Source organism: Labrus mixtus, chromosome 7 (genome assembly GCF_963584025.1).
Source record: "Labrus mixtus chromosome 7, fLabMix1.1, whole genome shotgun sequence".
Taxonomy (NCBI): Eukaryota; Metazoa; Chordata; class Actinopteri; order Labriformes; family Labridae; genus Labrus; species Labrus mixtus.
The window spans coordinates 13,413,467-13,432,343 of record NC_083618.1 but is presented as its reverse complement, the minus strand read 5'-3'; the positions used below and the strand labels follow the sequence as shown (position 1 = coordinate 13,432,343).

Sequence of the window (18,877 nt, the reverse complement as noted above, 5' to 3'; positions counted from 1 at the left end):
GTGGGCTTGTGTTGTCAGATCACATTCTACTCAAACTGCAAACACACAGTCCTGATTCGGTGATGAGTTGGTGATTAAGAACAAGATTTTTTTTCTAAACTTGATGCGTCTTTCGTTTAATATTCAATCTTTGGGCTCTAGAGAGTGTGGGTACTGTATTGAAGGAGCTCGATAAAGTTAAAAAAAAAAAAAGAAAAGTGGATTCAACTATTATGGAGCCAGAACTTTGAAAATCACCTCCTTTACCTATTAAATGATGTGTTTTAGGGCTGTAAGTCTTAACTAGGTAATCGCAATTAATTCAGGCCTGAGATTAATGCAATCATTTTTTCGTGATTAAAAGCAATTTGTTTAGTCCCTTCCGGCGCACCGTGCATAAGGTCCTTACTTGTACTACAGACCAGGCGTTTCATTTTTTCATTTCAAAAGTTATTATTATATAATAAATAAGTTTAAGTGTTGTAGCCACCTCACTCCAAAAGACACCTTTGGTTTCCTCCAATAATGACATCAAAATAAAGGATCTAAGGTGATAAGTTGTTGTTATATGAATAATTCTGCTTTTCGATTGTTGTTGTCTATGTGTCAGTTATCTGTGCCTAATGAACGATGATGCCTCGTGGCGGCAGGCCGTAATTGCTGCGAGCCCAGCAGTGGGGGTGTAATTAGGGAGACATGGAGGAGTGCTTGACTTCATGACTGGCACCGTTAAATGATAATAGAGTGCAACTCAACACTACCGTGGTCAACTAATCATACTGGACCGGCATGGACGGCTCTCCATGCAAACAAGCCATGACTGGAATACTGAACAGCAGCTCACCCACGCAGTTCCACACCATTGGCTCCACAGGGGATCAGGCACATGATTACGTCTGTGACCCTGCTCCACCTGCAACACCATCATTATTGCATCCACGGATGGACAGGTTTATTGTCATCAAGCCACAAAGGAGGAAGCTGCCCTTTAGGGGTGATGGGAGAAAAATAAAAAAGCTTCCCCGTCAACTATCAGTCAACAAACTGGGTATGTTTAGAGCAGGAACCTGCTATCAACTTAAACATGACAAAAATTACTTTTACCAGGATCTACTATCAACTTCAACATGAAAAAAAAAATACACATGTGGTTATATGCATCCCTAGCTCTTCAAAAATCAAATCCAATCAAATTCAGCAGAGCAGTTCAACTATATTTATAAAGTTTATAATAACCAGTTTTAGTTCAACTTCAATTCAACTGTATGTTTATTTCTGGGGTCGTAGTTGGTGACAGTAATGCAAAAGGCAGCATTGTCTGAAATTTGAAAATGTTAAAATGTGCGTTCTTTCTAACTTGACCTTCATCTTCCCTCCTGACAGGGAGGATGTCAGATTCTGAAGCTAATATTGAAACCTTTTTTACTCTATCTGCATTAGTCTTCACATAGTTTATAACCTGAGAGACTGGCCTCATATTCAGTTTATATTTAACATTTTGCATTAGTGTTAGGGGTTCAATCTTATATAGGCCTACATTAAAACAATATATTAACAAATTAAAATACCAAACAATATTAGTTCAGTGTTGGCACCCAGTCCAAAACTCAAAATCAGCTCTATCCTTACTGACCATTATCATCTGTGTCCAGTAACTTATTGGGTAAAGGGCGCCCTCTGTTGTCAACATCATGTCTTATCGCTTAAATAAAATGTGTGTCTGCCCCTTTAAGAAACATCTCGTCATCACGCAACGTACGACGGGTAGAATGTTCACAGCCAATCAAATCATTGTTATCAACGCGTTGTTATGGAGCTCGTGGAGTCTAGTTTGAATCGCAAAATAATCTGAAACTTCCGCTTCTTTCTTCTTTGTTAATAACATGAACTTGATCCAAACGAAGTATTCATTCTTAAAACATGTCCTCTTTAGACCGACTTGAGGCATTACGACATCGTAACAAAGACTTATTGAACCAGTTGAATGAGCAGAGAGGGAAACTGGAGCGACTGAGAGGTTGCAGTCAAAGCGGCGAGAGGGAGGACGAGCCTGAGGAGAGGAGAGAGAGAGAGCCTGAGGAGAGGAGAGAGAGAGAGCCTGAGGAGAGGAGAGAGAGAGAGCCTGCGGAGAGGAGAGAGAGAGAGCCTGAGGAGAGGAGAGAGAGAGAGCCTGAGGAGAGGAGAGAGAGAGAGCCTGAGGAGAGGAGAGAGAGAGAGCCTGCAGAGGTCGTCATCCAGACCGATGGAGACCCCGCTCCAGCCAGGGCAGCCCTCGCCAAACCTACAGTGACATTTGCAGGTAATGAACTCTGTGCGTGTGTTTTTCTTTTTTTTTAATGAAGCCAAAGGCCTATCGTGCCATGCTTGACCGTTCAAGATTTAAAAATCTGTGCACTGAAGTATGTAGCTTTGGAAACATAAATAATGTCACCACACGAACTCAAAGCTTGGACGCATGTCTTCAAAGTCTCTGGTTTTACACTGGATTTTATAATCGCCCATTATATTGAGTTTTAAAGCAAAGAAATCTAAATCCAAATTAAACCTGTGAGTTGATTTGTTTTTCTCATCTAGAGTAGTTGACAAGGAGAAGGCATTAAACAGTGATATAATGTATGTCAGATACATTATTTCACCATTTGTGTGAAATGTGTGTGCCATTTTTCAGGCACACACATCTGACAAAGTTGAGCATGTATGTCAGATAATGTATGCGGTTAGAAAACCTATTTAACTCTATACACAAAAATCATGAATTGCTGACATTTGCTATTTTCATGTTGCATATATACATGTAGTTCATTTAAGCTGTGCATCCCAAGTAAGGAAGTAAGGGGGAAAAAAAATCTTATTTTTGACTGATAAATATCTTCTCTTTCTGTGTTTCCCAATCAGATGAATGTGAGAATCAAACCAGAGTCCAAGGCAATGGATCAAGACCATGTTTGACCTCCAAACACAGCAGAGAGACAGCTGACCGTAGGCCTACAACAGCATCAGACCATTTCAAAAACAGCGACAGACCTTCTCAAGTCCACAACAGGCTGCGGGACACAAGGCCACCCAGCACCAAGTCCTGTCTAAGAAGTCAGAGTGAGGAGCAGGTAAGAAAAGGAACCAATGAAAGACTAAACAAGGTTATCGCTGATCTTGTGGAGTAATACATGAGCCCTACCCTGACCCTGTCCCCTGAATTTCAGTTATTACATAAAGTAACAGGATCAGACTGAATTGTAATCAAGATCATTTCCAGCCCTGATTGTCGTGTTAAAAGAAGAACAAAATGTTCATCAGCCAAATAAACACAACACTTTTAACATATTTAAACTTCCACTAGGCGGTCTGGTTTTGTTCAGCACAGTTTGATACGGTAAACCCTGATCTTGCTTGCGTTTCCACAGCCAACCAATAAATTCAACAAAGAAGACAAAAGTGGCACAGTAAACAAAGGTCAATGATTCCTAGGAAGTTCTGCATCTCAGAGGTCGTCCACCCTCTTGCCATTGGGCGACGCTACGCGCTGACATTAGTCACCAAAAAACAAAAAACAGCCTTGAAATAACTCTCTCAAAACCACTGGACTTTTAAACATGGTGCGTTTTGTGTTTGTCCTTTATTACCGCTTTCACACGGGAAGTGACGAGTCTTTCAACCAATCAACAGACTTCTGAGTGTCTAGCTCCACCCTTTAGGGATCAGATTGGTACGCTTGACACCCCAACAGAAGGGTGCCAAAAAAGTAGGACGATATGGATCGGTTATTCTTACCAGAATAACCCTTCCCAACTTTTGACATTGGAAACGGCAATAAATGTGTACCGTACTGTACCGAATGGAACTGGACCACTTGGTGGAAACAGGGCCTAAGTTCCCAAGGATCAGTTCCTAGATGTAAATAAGGGCATGACACTAAATATTTTTTCCAGAAGTTCAGCAATTATGTAGATAAATGAGTAACCCAGTTGCGAAATAATGAAGTTTGCTTCAATGTGTTTTTAATTGATTGTATAAAAGCTCCCAGCTCTGTAAAGGTGCATACACAGAAAACAAGAGTTTATAAATATTCCTCTAGTGGACCACAGGGGGGCGCTTTGGAACTATTTATTTTAACCTTGTTGCCATAAGTACATTTTAAGCAGTGATGGATGCTTTATGATGTCTTACTAATAACCCGTTAAAAGACCTTTTTTAAATGTCTTGTTTTTTCTGTAAGAAAAGTCTATTAGAAAAAAAAGTTTACTGAAAACATACCACACAAATTCTGCTCCACTTGTTTGTTTTTGTAGAGGGAGGAGTGGAGTCGGGTCACATCTCCGGTTGATGGATGTGAAGAGATATGTGCGTCTGACAGGCGTCATTTGCAGCCTCTACTGGGATACGACTGGATAGCAGGTACGCCTCATCAGTCTTTCTGTTTTATACACACGATCATCTCATGCAGCCCTAACACGTGATGTCTGTTCACTCAAAGGAGTCCTTGACACTGAAGACTCCTTGATTGAGCGCTCTGACGCTTTCTACAATGACCTGCGCATGTTCCGATCGCTTAACAGAGACGAGTGTGTCCACAGCTCACAAGTAGAGTGAGTGCTTCACTCTTAATTGCACTTGTGTCTAAATATGTGTGTTATGTTTACTAGTGATTACTGATGGGTCTTTTCTCCTCCTAGATTTTCAGAGGAGAGTCATTCAGTGCCGCCACCTCTAACTGGCAGTGATGACCCAGAGGCTAACGTGGATACTCATCAGTGTAAGATCTTTGATTCTCTACTCTCATTTGTCTTTTCATGAAATCTGAAGTATTTCTCATGTCTGCTTGTTCACCTTTTTTTTTTCAGGTACTTTCTCCTACAGGATAAACAGCAGACTGTTCCCAGTGCCTCTTCACTCTCAGGAATGCTGCCCGGTTTGCAAAAAGCACAAGTCCTCCCACCCTCACACTACTGCTGAACCAGCACTCATCAGGTAATAATGATGTCATCCCCACTGACGGACAAAAGTCATTCATTGACACCAGGGGAAAATCTTTTTATGTCATTTGATGTACTTTGTCTCTGCTTGATTATTTCAGAAGATGCTAGAATCCTGAGATGAAGCTGACACCTCTTATACTGAGCAATATTTCTTTGTTTAAACGAGTCCTGTTTCTGGCTTCTCATGTTTGTTTGTAAACGTCCCTGTCTAACACAGATGCTTTGCGTGTAGCTATATAAACTCAAGAGCAGAATAACAGGTGTCATCAACGTCATCATTATTGCGAGAAAGTTTACAAAGGTTTGAACAATCTTATAGCACGGTGTTAGTCATACATCAAATGTGTTAAGTAATGTATCGACTTAAGATACTTCCATTTTGAGATTGAAAGATGCATCATCAGCCATTTTGTGTGTGTGTGTGTGTGTGTGTGTGTGTGTGTGTGTGTGTGTGTGTGTGTGTGTGTGTGTGTGTGTGTGTGTGTGTGTGTGTGGGGGGTCAGATTATTTGGGGCTGATTGAAAAGCCTTTCTCTGGATTTTCATTTTCAATTCATACGATCAAAAATCCGTTTGTTATCTTCCTATCCCAGCATTGTACCTCTGAAGAACATGTAAACTTCCTCTTACAATTTATTTTGATTTAATTTTTAAGGGTCAGCATCCCTCGCTCCACCCTCTTGCCATCTTACAAATACAAAGCTCATCGGCGATGCAGTTTTGACCCTTCAGACAGTTTGGGGTTACCATCAGTGAGTAAGACTTTCCTCTGTGTGACAGTTTATGACTGCTCATCTGTGCCATTTTCATTAGTTTGATTGTTACAAATTGTTTTTTTAACCACTGTGTTTGAATTAAAATAGTAATGGGATTTCTCTCTCTGGTACAGCACTGTCTCTCTGGCTGGTCAAACAAAGGTCAGAGCACGCTGCCTCCACCCAGCAGCCTCGACCTGAGGAGCAGTCTGGACAAAAAGAGCTCCACCGAGTTACTATTAGAGGTGAGATACCGCATGCTTTGTCATTTTTCTCCAAATAAAGTATTGATTTTTTTTTAATTGATTTTTTTTACTTACTATAGAAGGAAAAGCAAAGGTAGAACTAAACTAAGAATATTGACAATGCCTCTGTTCCTTTAAGTGTCCCCCTGAGTAACTGTTGAACCAATAACAAAGACCTGAAACTGACCTGGCTAAATACAATGCAGTTCTTATTAATAGTCTTGATGATTAGACCAGTGCTTTTTCTTCTTCTTTGACATGTCAAAATGTCTCCTCTAGAAATCGTCTTAACTTCAATAATTGTAGTGTGAAATCTGCCCTAGAAGCACCTCGATATGGTTGGGAAAAAAAATCATTGTTGAACCTTGTGAGCACACATACAATCTCAAATATTATTCTCATTTTTTGTCAAATATATTTTCTCAGGATATCCCTGAATCCAAAAAGTCCAGTAACCAGGTGTGTGACCAGATCTCAGATGTCTCCTGCTTGGCTCGTCACAAATTCCAACACTTCTCTCCTAAAAGGAAACTGGGAGGCAAATCTTCCCCAATGTACTGATAAGTCGTCAACATCTGCTTTATTGATTTTAGCAGTCCCTGTTAACCTTCCCATGATGCCCAAAATGACTTCCTTTTTAAGTATCTGCAATGTATTTTTTTTGTAAATGTTTAAATTTGAGTAATCTCTGCTCTAATGTGAATTTTATAAGTAGAGTTGATACAGTGATTTGAATAGAGAATGCCAGACTGCATTGACATCTGTAGTGAGAGGGTCATGCATAATCAGCAGAAAATGAAATGCTAGATATTAGCATTTATTTCCTGTTGGAACAAATTTAGACACCAAATGTGACTGTCAGCAGCCTCATGCATGAGAGAAGAAGATTACGACCATCACGTCTTTTTGAATCATCTCAGTTACTCAGACACAACTTCCTTTCCAGCTCTTTGCTATGGCTCTCAATGCACTTCTGCTTTCTACTTCCTTTGCCGCTTCCTGAAAAAGGGACAGAGAGCTTTCTAGAGCCAGACTGTAGAGCGGCTGTCACTGTAAAGGATGTTTTTCACAAGAAACCACATAGAGCTCTGTGTCACAGTTTCTGAATCAGTTCCACCTATGACACTTAAGTTTTTCCACTTTGTGCATTATGAGCTAAAACAATTGAAGACACGAAAACGTGTAAGTGCTCATTCAATTAAATGAAATGTAACTGTTGATTCATTCATGTTGAAGAGCAACATATCTGATTCTTTTTCTTTTGAACTTCATTGCTTTGTTTTTTTTGCTGCACAAACCGCCGGTTTCAAAGCCAAACGCTGCCCGCTGCTGTTATCTGTTACCATACAGTTGATCTTTATCGTAGATCTCGGATTCTACGACACGAGTGAAGCGTTGTGCTAGATCACATTTGTGATAATGAGTTTCAGTTCAACACAAACTGTTTTTTTTAATTAAAGAAGCACCTTGTATTTTAATTCTTTAAATAATGACTTGAAGGGCTGTGTTCAGATATCTCAGTTTAAGAAAATGTACAAGAACAAAGTTATCAGACGGTATGAAAGTGGCAGTTAGTGTATTCTGTGTGTTTTCCTTCTACTTTCTGTGGAAGTGAAGACTGAATTGTCAGATTTGTTTTATGTCGGCATGATACTCATTCATTGATTGTAATTGGACAGAACCATCCAGACATTTATTGTTTGCTTTTTGAGTAAGGGGGCAGGCAAAACAAGATTTATTCTTCTCCCTGCTCCTTTCCGTACATGGGATAAAGTGTGAATTGTTTTTTTTTTCTTTTTCCTTTTCTGTTTTGTGTTTTGACATGTACGGAACAAAAAATTAAAAATTAAAAAATTAAAAACAATACTGAATTCTGCACACCATTTCTTAGCGCATACCTCACTTTTTTAAATCTCAGCAGTCATTGCTCTCTATTTCATACAATACAAGAATTAAGAAGACGGGCGCCGATCGGCCTAGCAGTTGGGTTGCGTTCCCCTTGTACTGAGCTTGTAGTCATTAAAGGGGGCCACATGTTCACCTCCAACCCTCGGATTCTTTCCTGAATGTCATTCCCCTCTCTCTCCTATCCGATCCACTGTCCTGTCCTATGACATTAATTCATAAAAAACCCAAAACGTAATCTTCAAACATGAGAAAAGATTACAGAGAATCTCAAACAATGAAAAACGGTTTCCTGTTAGCTGTACATGCTGTCATGTCTTAGTATAGTTCAGGTAAAAGTCCAGACAAATATGAAAAAGTGATGCTTTATGTAACTGTGCTGTACTTTTTGGAAATTACGTGGCAGAATCCCACAGTGTACACAGTCAGTGCAGTCAGACATTAAAGTGGGGCAAGGCATGAATAAATAATGCTGAAACCTAACATAAATGTTCAATTCCAGGAGTCACATGTATCCTTAGAAAGAAACTGAAGGTGTTTCATTAAAAAAATCATCTTCAGAATGACATGATGAGACTAATTTAACACTGCTGCTACTTCTGTGCTTTGAGAAGTGCTGAGTATGTGGGAGGGGAAACTCTCTTGTGAAATGTCAACGTCTCATGCAGGAACAAACAAACGACAAACACAGGGGCATTCATCTGGCCAGCACGTACAGAACTGAACAGAAATAGAGAGAAGACAGTTTCACCTGTAACTCTTGACCTTTTGTTCAAGGCTCACACTGTCTAGTTGAACAGATGAGAGATAGGAGTGTCTTCATTTCTTGAGATATACTCGAATGAAACTGGTTTAAACTGCATTTTGATGTTTAGAGAAAAAGACAAAACATCTAAGAAGACGTGTGAATGCTTTGCTAAAATACATTCATCTAACACTAACAGAGGCCAACCCTCAAGTGTAGACTTTAGACTTTACTGTCCCCAAGGGGAAATTATTTTCCACAGCATGTATGAGTATATGTGTATGTGTTCTTCATATTCAGCCACACTACTAACAGTTACCGAAAGCCAAACCTTGGCCTGTGGGTCAGGAATGTGGAGCAACAATACCTTTATTATCTAACTATCCGGTACAGTATCCTGCCACAGCACAGATGGACAGAAACGCAGATCAGGCAACACATAAATCAAGCAGTTTCTCTTTAAGAAAGGAAGGAATTTTTGTAAACTTGTTTTTAATCCTGACTCAGGCTGTGTCGATACTGAAGCAGTTGGTAAGATTGTTGGCCTTTGTGAGACTGAACTGCATTTGGACTTTTTCTGTGTAAAAACAGGAATAGAAATTTAATGAGATCACTTCCTGTTTTCTTAGGGACTTCATTTTTTTTGCAATAAAATTCTGGTGACTTAACATTACGAATGGCATCAACCACTCACAAAGGGAGCTGTGCAGATTTACTTACTTTGAGTCAAATAAAAAAGGTATAAGGCCGATATTTACCTGTCTTTCAAGGGTTTCATCTATTACATTTTAGCATTGGGGTCAAGTGTTTGGCTTTAGATTTAAAGAATATCCTAAAGTTCCAGATTGACTTAGCACAGGGGACATACTATTACTTATTCACTGTGACATCTTTAATCAAGTTGCTACATTAATGATGATTGATAAAAAGGGTTATTGTGTAAGTATTCAAACAGGGAAATAACATTGTATCACCTTTTGTTTTCGATCACACGAAAAAAAAAAAATACCTCAAATGATTCAAGACCTTGCCTCAACTCACTCTAACCTCATGGGGTATTTTTTTTCACATCAGAGCTGAGAATGTGTCTAATGCCTGCCCGTGGTTTCCTTCCTCCAAACTAACACTCGACTGAGTTCAAGGAAATCGCTCCTGTTTTCACACACCGCCGGACCGCCTTTTTAAAAAATGATCAGTGCTGCACACATGCTGGTGGCTGTATCCTCAGTTTAAAGACGCAATGAAGGACATACTTGTGCTGCTGGTTCTGTTGAACGTCCGAACTACTACGGTATGTTTTGTGTCCGTCTGTCAGCCTGTCGTGCATATTTGCGGTGTTTTCAGGGTCTGCTTGGATATCAGGCAGTGGCTGGTTTCATCCGATGACTGTAAAACTGCTTAAACACAAAGGGAAATGAATGTTTAGCTTTAAAGTTTACAAGCAAGAGTCCTTTTTAAACCATTATGTATATTTACTCTCAAAAGTGAATCTTTTAAACATGTTTCTATTAGGGAAACTCTGCCACCTGTCTGAGTAGAAAAACTGAGACCATTGTTTTTACTTTTTAAACTGATTTCTCTGCATCAAATCCAGTTCTGATAATGCCCTGAGCTTGGTTATGGTTAAGTCTTACTGTATAGATCTAACACATCTTTATTCTGAGGTGACTCTTATGAATATTTGGTTTCAGGTGCTTGATTTCTGATGCAGTTTCAGAATGAATGTCTCATTGTTCAGACTCTTGGTTTTGAAATAATGCACAAAAACACTTTCTACTGTCTTCCAGTTTCATTTTGTATTTCTGCTAAAGAAGGTGAGTAAGTTTTGGCCTGCAGCCAGGAGAAACAAAAAAGTCAGTAAATGATAAAAGCTTCACAGAGGTTGAACTTCACATCTTCACATCACCTGTTGCCACACCACAAAGCAAGCCTGTACCTCATAACCGAGGTTCTTCTAGCTTAACACCTCTACTTCCTGTTATACGAGAAAAACACCGCTGTCAGCATATTTTAAGTTTTGCTTGTAATTGGAAGGCAATTACAGCAAGCAACACTTTTTTGCACGGGACAGGTGTGTCGTCATCCATGCACTGTTTCACAACAACACACAATATTCTGGTGTTTGTGAGGGAAGGGTTGCACCTGCGTGATGCATTTATGCAGAACCCACAGCCTGAAGACTTAAATAAAAAAAAGAGCTTCACAGAGAGGAGAGATACTGTAAGGGTGAAATCCACCTCTTGAAACTCAGAACAAAGGCTGCCTGTTGAGAAGGTCTCAGCTCAGGCCTGCAGCATTACTCGAAAGGAAAAGATGGGTGCAGGTGTGGTTGGTCTGGTTCAAAAATCGAATTTAAAAGGGGTAAGGCTGTGTCATCCTATGAAAACATGGATTATAAAATGACAACCTTTTGTTATCTTTAGAAGGTACATGACAAGTTAAAGTGTTGGTCTGACATAGAAGCTGGCAGCAAACTCCCACTTAAGTCATTTCAAAACAACTTCATTTTCTTGAAGCTCAATCCCCAAACAAAGTCTATTCAGCTAGCGTGAATCAGGGCATTAATAAATACCTGTATATTTTTTCTATCTTCGTCAGATTTGCCAAAGAGAAGCCGCTCAAAGTTTCATCTCTCTTTTCAACAGGTCTGCTCTCAGGGCTATCCGCCAGACTCAGCTGGAAAGTGTCAGGACCAAGCAGGAGAATACCTGTCAGACATTTCTAACCTGTGCTGCAAGAGGTGCCCCCCTGGTAGGTGCAGAGAGCCATATTTATACTATGATGCATTCTATACTCAAAGACAAAACTGTCTCAGTACTAAATTAGAAGTAGAAATCAGCTGATGACACAAGTTGTGAAAATGTTGGTAAAAGCTTGGGCGTGAAGGTGTGATGATGAATACATAACACCTACTGTAGTTGATGATTATCATTGATCACGACTAGATCTCTTCTGCTCTATCAGCTAGGACAATACACCAGCTGACATTAGGTTTCTTTATACAATATGTCTATGTAAGCAATATATTCATGCAAGACTGCGTTATGGATATGCCGAAATAGATGTGTCAGCCAAAGCCACAGTCTATTCTTAGTCTAAGCTCACTGAAGAGCACCACTGTTTGCAAAAGTGCTCAGATTTTCTTAAACAAAACTAGCGGTACCACATTCAACAAGGGTGATCCCTGTGACTGAATCACTCATTTGTGAATGGAGTACATCACGTCTTTGGATAACAACTAGTGATGTGTTGTGTGTGCGTGTTTGAATTACTAATGTTGCAGAAGAAAAGTCATTTATATAGATCATACTGCAAAAGCTATTTGTTAAAATGGAATAATCAAATAAAACTTAAATACAGTGCCTGAGTAAATCTACTGTATTTGTAATACATCTCCACTGACAAGTTTATTTTTAAACTGATTAATGTCGCAATGATTTTTTTTTGTGGTCACAACTTCCAATTTACATCGCCCTGCCCCCTGTAGCTACTTTTGCTAGGTTGGTCAAACTCTGTTCTTTCTTGCACAGCAGATATTGAACTCATAAATCTGATTTTTTTAAAAAATACAAATGAGTCCCTGATCTACCGATGATTTTGTCTTTTAAACTCAATTTTCCTGAGCAGACTATCAGTTGCAGTTATCAAGCTAAATAAAATGAATGTTTGCTTTATGATTTTGTTAAAGGAAAAACTCTGGCTGACATTTTTATGTTCCTGCTGACTCAGTAGGCAACTTCCGTAGCTGCTGATCTTGTGAAACATGAAGAAATTGTTCTTTTATTGTAAGGCAGAGCTAGTTAATTACAGATTACATGAGTGTGACCCACTCTTCACTCAGGTTTAATGCACCCAGCATTTATTTCTTTATAATAGACAGTTGACTACACATGAGGTATAAAGATACCAATATATCACCTTGCTTACAGTATCACATTGTATTGTAATACATATATCCCCCTGATCATTGTACCCATACATTTATTATATTATCATACATGCCGGCCCGCAGAAATGGCTGGTCCAGTGAATGTGCCCTCCCAGGATATGATATAAATCAACATATGCACATTCGATTAGCACTGTTAGCGGTAGCTTCCTGGCTAGCATTAGCCTTTTTTAGCTGACTGAAACAAGCTTGTTAAGAAGTTCTTGTTGGGTTCAAATGCCCTCGTCCCCTGGCATCCTAACTTTGTGCAGGTCCTGGAATGGCTATACTGATTACATCATAAGTGGAAAAACTGTTAAACTTACTGGACCCCCTTATGATGGTAACATTACAAAAAAAAGTCCCAACATTTTAAGAAGAGGGGGATTATATGTTGAAACAGGTTATATCTTTCTGAAGTACCAATACATAGAATTAGTTTTTTTTGTTGCTTTAAGAGGCAATGGTGAGTATTTAGGTGTAAAATAAAATGTGCTCATTGTTGCTTTAAATTAGGATGGATAATATTTTTCTTTGCTAACCTCCATGGACTCTCCACATGTGACTGGGCCCCAGAAAGCTTTCCCCTTTATCCCCCGTTGTGGGCGGTAGTATCATATCAAGTAAAATGTGTGAGCAATACTGTGACATTTTTCTTCACATTTTTGTCTGTTAGTGGAAATCAAGTTGTTTACTTGCCCGTATGCTGATATAATAAACACGTTGTATTTAAAGTGACTAACCTATGGATACATGGGGATTTCATCGTATTTAAAAACAGGACAGCGATGGAAACACGAATGTTCTGAAACTACTGACACTGTGTGTGAACCATGTGCAACAGCCCAGTACATGGAGGGCAGAAACTACTCTCCAAACTGCCGAAGCTGCAAAAGGTGCAAAGAAAGTAAGAAGCTGCCCTTCAAATGTCTGTAAAAAAACATATTGTTTTTCAATTACTTATCAGTATATTGCTTTGTTTCATTTTCTAAACAAACTCGCCTTGTAAGCAAAACATCCCCCCCCCATCCAAAAACAGGTAAAGGTCTGCAGTATGCCATTAACTGCACACCTACTGCAAATGCAAAGTGTCAGTGCCAACCCGGGAAGTTCTGCACCATAGGATTTGAAGACCCATACTGTGAAGAGTGTAGTTTTTACAGACGATGCAAGGCTGGTTATGGAGTGTCTGTGCCAGGTATGAAGCTTTTGTCCATTTTTTAATGTTTATTTGATTTTACAGATGCCGTGAACAACTGGGTTTCATCTTGGCTGACAAGCTTTTTTTTCAATCTGGAGATGACAACAGTTGAATATAACTTAAGGGCCAAGTCCTCTTGTTTCTCTGAGAAAGCAAATGACTAATTTATAGAGATAATAAAAAAGTTTATTACTGTAAAACAAGTTTTGTTTTCTCGAGCTTAGGGACCGCAATTAACATTACAGACCTTAAAGATGATTATCTGGTATATTTGAGTATACCTGATTTCAGCCAGTTAACTGTAAGACAGCCCTGTTAATGTTGGCTAACAGCATTGTCTCTGACCCTAACCATGCTCTGAACAGTGAATTTAAAATATTAACATCAAACCTCAGATATAGGATCCCCGGTTTTAATAAGGTCAGACTAAAAGACTCTTTTGTACAACAGTCAATCCTAAACATGAATTACGGAGCTGAATTCCAGATACAGCATGTTGAAGGCCTCTGAATATTAGTTTGATATTTGAAAGATTAGTTAAATGTTTGTGTCTTGTCTTTAATTTTTATGTTGCAAATGGAGCCGCTGTGATGCCAGAAAGATTTCAGACTTATGACAATAAATTCCTATAAATTAATCAATCAATAAATCAATCAATCAATTTATTTCACCGTCATATTTCAAGTTTAAAGGACAATCTTATGCATTGATCAATACTGTGTGCTCTTCGATTTGACATTTTCAGCCTAATTAATTGTTTTAATTTTCAAGAAGTCATCAATGCATCACAAACGATTTGTTTTTTTTCTTGGTTTTAAAGTAATTATGACCTATGATCTTGAGATAATCTAAAAAAAAGTAACAGCAATAACAGCAGTTTTTTTTGCGTCCGTAGTTACCATTTATGTCATTCTTACATCATTTTTTGAAAAGTGAGAATTCAAGTTTTCAATGTTGCACATGTGAATTCACGAGTTTCCTATTGACAATCAATCAGTCTAAGTTTTTAAATCATTTTTTAAATTGAACTAATTGATCAAACCAAATGCATTAAACCATCGTAAAAGTTTAAGCCTCATCCACAGTTGTTAACTCTAGTGTGTGTTATTAACTTAGTTACATTTAATGACTGATAGTAAAATGTTCTAAAACGACAACATGATATTTTCAGGGACGGCTGACTCAAATGTGAGGTGTGAACGCTGCCCAAATGGGACGTTTTCTGATACAGACTCCTCCACCGACCCATGTCTGCCTCATACAAAGTGGGTGAAGGATAGTCACATATGTAAACAGATGTTTGGAGCTCGTTTTTGTTTTTTTTAACCCTTCTTTCTCTGTGTCTATACAGCTGTCATGGGAGGGCTGCTGTTAGAAAAGGCAGTGCTACCTCAAACACTGTGTGTGAACCGTGGCTCACAGGGCCTCAAAGCTCACAGAAAGACGGTGTGTTGACAAGTGCAAGAACGACGAGCGCGACGAGCACGATGGGCAACATCGCAGCAACCTCAGACTCCAAGGCTCCACGTGGGCCAACTGACTCCACACCATCTATCAACCTGACGTTACCAGAGACAGTTTTCTATCACTCAACAAAAAGCCCCCCACGAAGCACACATTTACCCGCAGAGAGTGAGAGTAAACTGGGTAGGGAGATGGATTTTTTGAAGAAGTCATGATAAGAAAAGTGTGAGGTCTATTAGCATTTAAAATCCCCCTCTTTCTTCTTCTGTTCTGTGTTTCTGTTTACCTCTCTGTTAGCGGCAGTGATTGCTACTGTCACTGGATTGATACTTCTTTTCATCGTCATAATGCTGGTGTGCCTTTGGAAAACAGTCAGTAAGAAAGGTAACTGCTCCCTGCAAAAAAAGAGAATTAATCATGTTGCTGTTTTGTCGTAAAACTCTGATTGTATCTAGATTCTTTGAATCCTCTAGTTGAAAATAAGAACAATAATAATGTTGACTAATTATGGTCATTATCTGGAGCAGTGTCCTACATTACTCACCCTCACCGCATGTTCGCTCTGCTTTTTCGCCCAGATGCTGCAAGTTTTCATCCTAAAGTAGACGCAAATGGAAATTGTGAGGCTGGTGATGAAGTAAGTCTTCTTTTGCTTTTTTTTTTTAAATACCAATCAAATGAAGTTATTAGTGTAAAGTATAGACCTAACCTTTCTGTGTCTTCCTACAGCAGATCAAAGAAGATTATTTTGGGGAAACCCAGCTGATCTCATTTACAGTACCTTCACCAGAACAACAGCTTCTGTTGGAGAAAGGGGAAGCCTTCAATGATCAGAGTCAGCGTACTAACAACACCGAAAGTTTAACCAGAACATGCGGGTGCAGCAACGAAGAGTCCATCGGGCCTCTGCAGTCCACAACATGTCTCCACGATCCACACTCTGCTCTGTCGGAGCCCTTGCCTTTACTTTCCAACACAGAACCGGACTCTTCACAGACCAGCATCGCCACACAGGCCTCCCCACAGCCCACCGCGACCACAAGCCCCCAGGTCAACGTGAACATCACCTTCAACATAGGAAATGGCTCTGCTGGGACACCGTCTGTCATGCCCGCAGACTTGATGCAGGCAGATTGTAAACTCCCCTTTGGAGAAGAAGAGAGGTCATTAAGCATCCAACAGCAAGAGTCTGGAAAAACAACAGTCATGTCAGTGCAAGAGAGTGTAAGTCAAAGTATATGAAGGGACATTTGAAAACAATCTGAAAGACTTCAAGCCGCACCTGCAGGTTATGGCATCATTTATCCAAGACAACAAGACTGATAACGTTTATTCTGTTTCCTATTTCCAATTCATTCACTTCCAGTGTGTATAAAAACGTGTACAGAAATACATATACTGTAAATAAAAATGTGAAATTGTCTTTCCTTCAGTGATGTGGTTAATTACAGCCCCAGGTGCTACATTTTCCATAATATATGTATCTCATATACATTGTAAAATGTTTGAACTTCATTTGGAACTTGTAAAATTACTTATAATAAACATTATTTTCCTATAAGTAATGAGATTCTTTATTCTTTAGCAATACAAAATGCTTTAATGCAGTCCCTTCATTGATAATTAATATTAAAAGTAAAGATGTATTTGGAGTAAATTGTACTTATTATCAAAATAAAATGTACTAATTAGACAGCAGAAAGGCCTCTGCGTTGTTTATTTATAATAATAAAAAACCACTGCAGGGGCCTGAGACACATGAAATTCTATGTAGGCAGTATCACTAGGGAGTTCTTCACTTCTTATGGTATTTATTAATTTGGTTTCAATGTTCCATGTTTACAATTATGACAAGGTAGAGGCTTAAATGGAAATACCAATAGTCAAACAAAGTACAAGTCTGTTATATTTCAAATGCAAAGGAAATACTGATGCTAGTTAAGTAGCTGCACTAAAAATGTAGCACATGGGATTATAAAGGGAGGTCAAACCTGTGGGCCTGTTGACCTGTACTTCCATAAAGTTGCTAGTGTGAGTCACAAAAGGCACATTAAGCCAAAAGAGAGATTTTTACAAGATATATTCGCCTGGTGACCTCCTAAAAGTGTAAGGCAAACATGTGTGTGTGACAATAATACTCTTGTTACAACATGTGGACGCTCCTGACACCTGCTGGTGGAAGGCACGCACTACACCCTGAGGGAGCACCTCCTGTACGACTCCTTCAGACGTGTCAGTGAACAGTAAGAGTCCAGTTTGACGACAATGTCTATACTAAACAGGCTTTGGTAAAGTGAAGACCAGTTCACGTGTCACATTTAAGTTCATATATCTTTAACATATATGTTTGTTGTAATCAAGGCAGCTAATGAGCGATGCTAACCGGTAAAACGAGGAGAGAAGCCGTCTGAGCCAGTCCATTATTAGTTGGAGACATAACTTCAATTCTTTTTTATAAGCCCAAAATTCACAAACAACCCCCCTTAAATACGGAAATTAAATCAAACTGATCTCCATTTTCCCTTTGAAATGTATCTATCCACAAACTGAAGTTAACCTGTAAGGATTACGCTTGATAACTCCCCCCCATCGTTCAACACAGATGGTTTCGTCTGTTGCCGCTGTGTGTTGCTCTCCTTCCTGAAAGACACTTGCATTGGAGCCGCTGATGTCGCTAAGCTCAGGCTGGTAAGTTTAGGCTTTTTTTTTTATCTATACATATTTATTATTTATTTAATGGACTATCAGCTTTTTACACATATACCCCTCATATATTCATCCAGAATCCAGCTTTTTTAAAATATAGCTTTCCTCCCCTTTTTTTAATGTCTCTGTGCCCCTCTCCTCCTCCCGCTGTGGCTGCTTGTGTCGTGAACCTGGTTCGGTTATGTTTACAAATCCAGAACAAGTCAGTAAAATAGCATGCAAGATATTTGCTCGACAGCTCGTGGTAAGGTGGTAATTATTATGAACGTCAGTCCAGCCTGTAGCTTCCCTCTTCATAAGGGATTTTTCTTTCTCACACCGGGGTGGGAGGAAGACAGCAGCGGAGATCATACCGCTGCAGGTGTTTCCTTGTTCCCCTGTTGGTGTGTGCAGACACTTGGCCGTGGAAATCAACAAATCAACAACCATAAGAGGGGACAGAGATGTAGCGGGGGGGGAGATTATTTCTTTTAAAGCATCAACATAATAAGTTTTATTCCCAGGTAAAGAGGAAACAGAAGTGGAACTAGATGGCATCTGTTAAACTGTACTGTAAAAAAATAATAAAATGAAAGGTTAAAAGTGCAACCTATGACTTGTTGCAAGTTCTCTCCCATATCATTATCAGGTTGTGTTGGTTTAAAAGTGTTTTTGATTGATAAGTCCTGATTTTCTTCTCAGGCAGTTCTTTCTTACATTTATGACATATTATTATAAAAGGGGGAAAAAGTGAACAATACAATTTAAGAAGTTGAAGCTGTAATGTGCTTGGCTGATTTTCGTGCTGAATTATGTCCTGTTGATGTACTGATCAATTTATTTACAACCCCCTCTCTCTCTCTCACCGCTGCAGATAGTAATCGAATTAAATCTCTTTAAGTAAGCTCTATGAGACATGGTCTTTCACTGAAGTCTGCTTTGTCAATGTGCAACCAAAACCATCTGCCGCTGTAAATGATTTATTTGCCATTAATGCA

General features: G+C 39.2%; 3 protein-coding genes across 5 annotated transcripts in view; all 3 read left to right on the top strand.

Annotated features, from left to right (window-relative positions):
* The first annotated feature begins 1,772 nt into the window (after positions 1 to 1,772).
* Positions 1,773 to 7,812, top strand: miip (migration and invasion inhibitory protein). The gene is made up of 9 exons (XM_061043111.1): positions 1,773 to 2,278; positions 2,875 to 3,083; positions 4,266 to 4,371; positions 4,451 to 4,562; positions 4,650 to 4,729; positions 4,818 to 4,944; positions 5,607 to 5,703; positions 5,841 to 5,951; positions 6,378 to 7,812. Exons 1-9 carry the CDS (start codon positions 1,900 to 1,902, stop codon positions 6,510 to 6,512), a joined length of 1,356 nt encoding a protein of 451 aa, XP_060899094.1. The 5' UTR covers positions 1,773 to 1,899; the 3' UTR covers positions 6,513 to 7,812.
* Positions 7,813 to 9,669: 1,857 nt separating this feature from the next.
* On the top strand, positions 9,670 to 16,617 carry tnfrsf1b (tumor necrosis factor receptor superfamily, member 1B). 3 transcript variants are annotated; one of them, XM_061043109.1, is made up of 9 exons: positions 9,670 to 9,892; positions 11,247 to 11,352; positions 13,374 to 13,436; positions 13,569 to 13,727; positions 14,902 to 14,995; positions 15,082 to 15,377; positions 15,492 to 15,578; positions 15,773 to 15,831; positions 15,924 to 16,617. In XM_061043109.1, exons 1-9 carry the CDS (start codon positions 9,842 to 9,844, stop codon positions 16,434 to 16,436), a joined length of 1,428 nt encoding a protein of 475 aa, XP_060899092.1. In that variant the 5' UTR covers positions 9,670 to 9,841; the 3' UTR covers positions 16,437 to 16,617. The 3 variants fall into 3 exon arrangements, with proteins under 3 accessions (XP_060899092.1, XP_060899091.1, XP_060899093.1); XM_061043108.1 differs by having other exon boundaries at positions 9,671 to 9,892; positions 13,311 to 13,436; XM_061043110.1 differs by lacking the exon at positions 9,670 to 9,892 and having other exon boundaries at positions 13,311 to 13,436; positions 13,540 to 13,727.
* A 1,197-nt stretch (positions 16,618 to 17,814) lies between these two features.
* trim62.1 (tripartite motif containing 62, tandem duplicate 1) overlaps positions 17,815 to 18,877 on the top strand; it is a 34,887-nt gene continuing 33,824 nt past the window's right edge. Inside the window, exon 1 of the mRNA XM_061043114.1 lies at positions 17,815 to 17,882. The gene's annotated coding sequence lies outside the window, so the exon portion shown is untranslated. The remainder of the gene's footprint in view (positions 17,883 to 18,877) is intronic.

Bases quoted from the DNA above. Each gene is read 5' to 3' on its own strand.
- miip (XM_061043111.1), top strand. From the start codon at position 1,900: ATGTCCTCTTTAGACCGACTTGAGGCATTACGACATCGTAACAAAGAC. The intron at 5,704-5,840 runs GTGAGTAAGACT...TCTCTGGTACAG, and splicing joins ACAGTTTGGGGTTACCATCA to CACTGTCTCTCTGGCTGGTC. The intron at 5,952-6,377 runs GTGAGATACCGC...ATATTTTCTCAG, and splicing joins CCACCGAGTTACTATTAGAG to GATATCCCTGAATCCAAAAA.
- tnfrsf1b (XM_061043108.1), top strand. From the start codon at position 9,842: ATGAAGGACATACTTGTGCTGCTGGTTCTGTTGAACGTCCGAACTACT. The intron at 9,893-11,246 runs GTATGTTTTGTG...TCTTTTCAACAG, and splicing joins TGAACGTCCGAACTACTACG to GTCTGCTCTCAGGGCTATCC. The intron at 13,728-14,901 runs GTATGAAGCTTT...TGATATTTTCAG, and splicing joins TTATGGAGTGTCTGTGCCAG to GGACGGCTGACTCAAATGTG.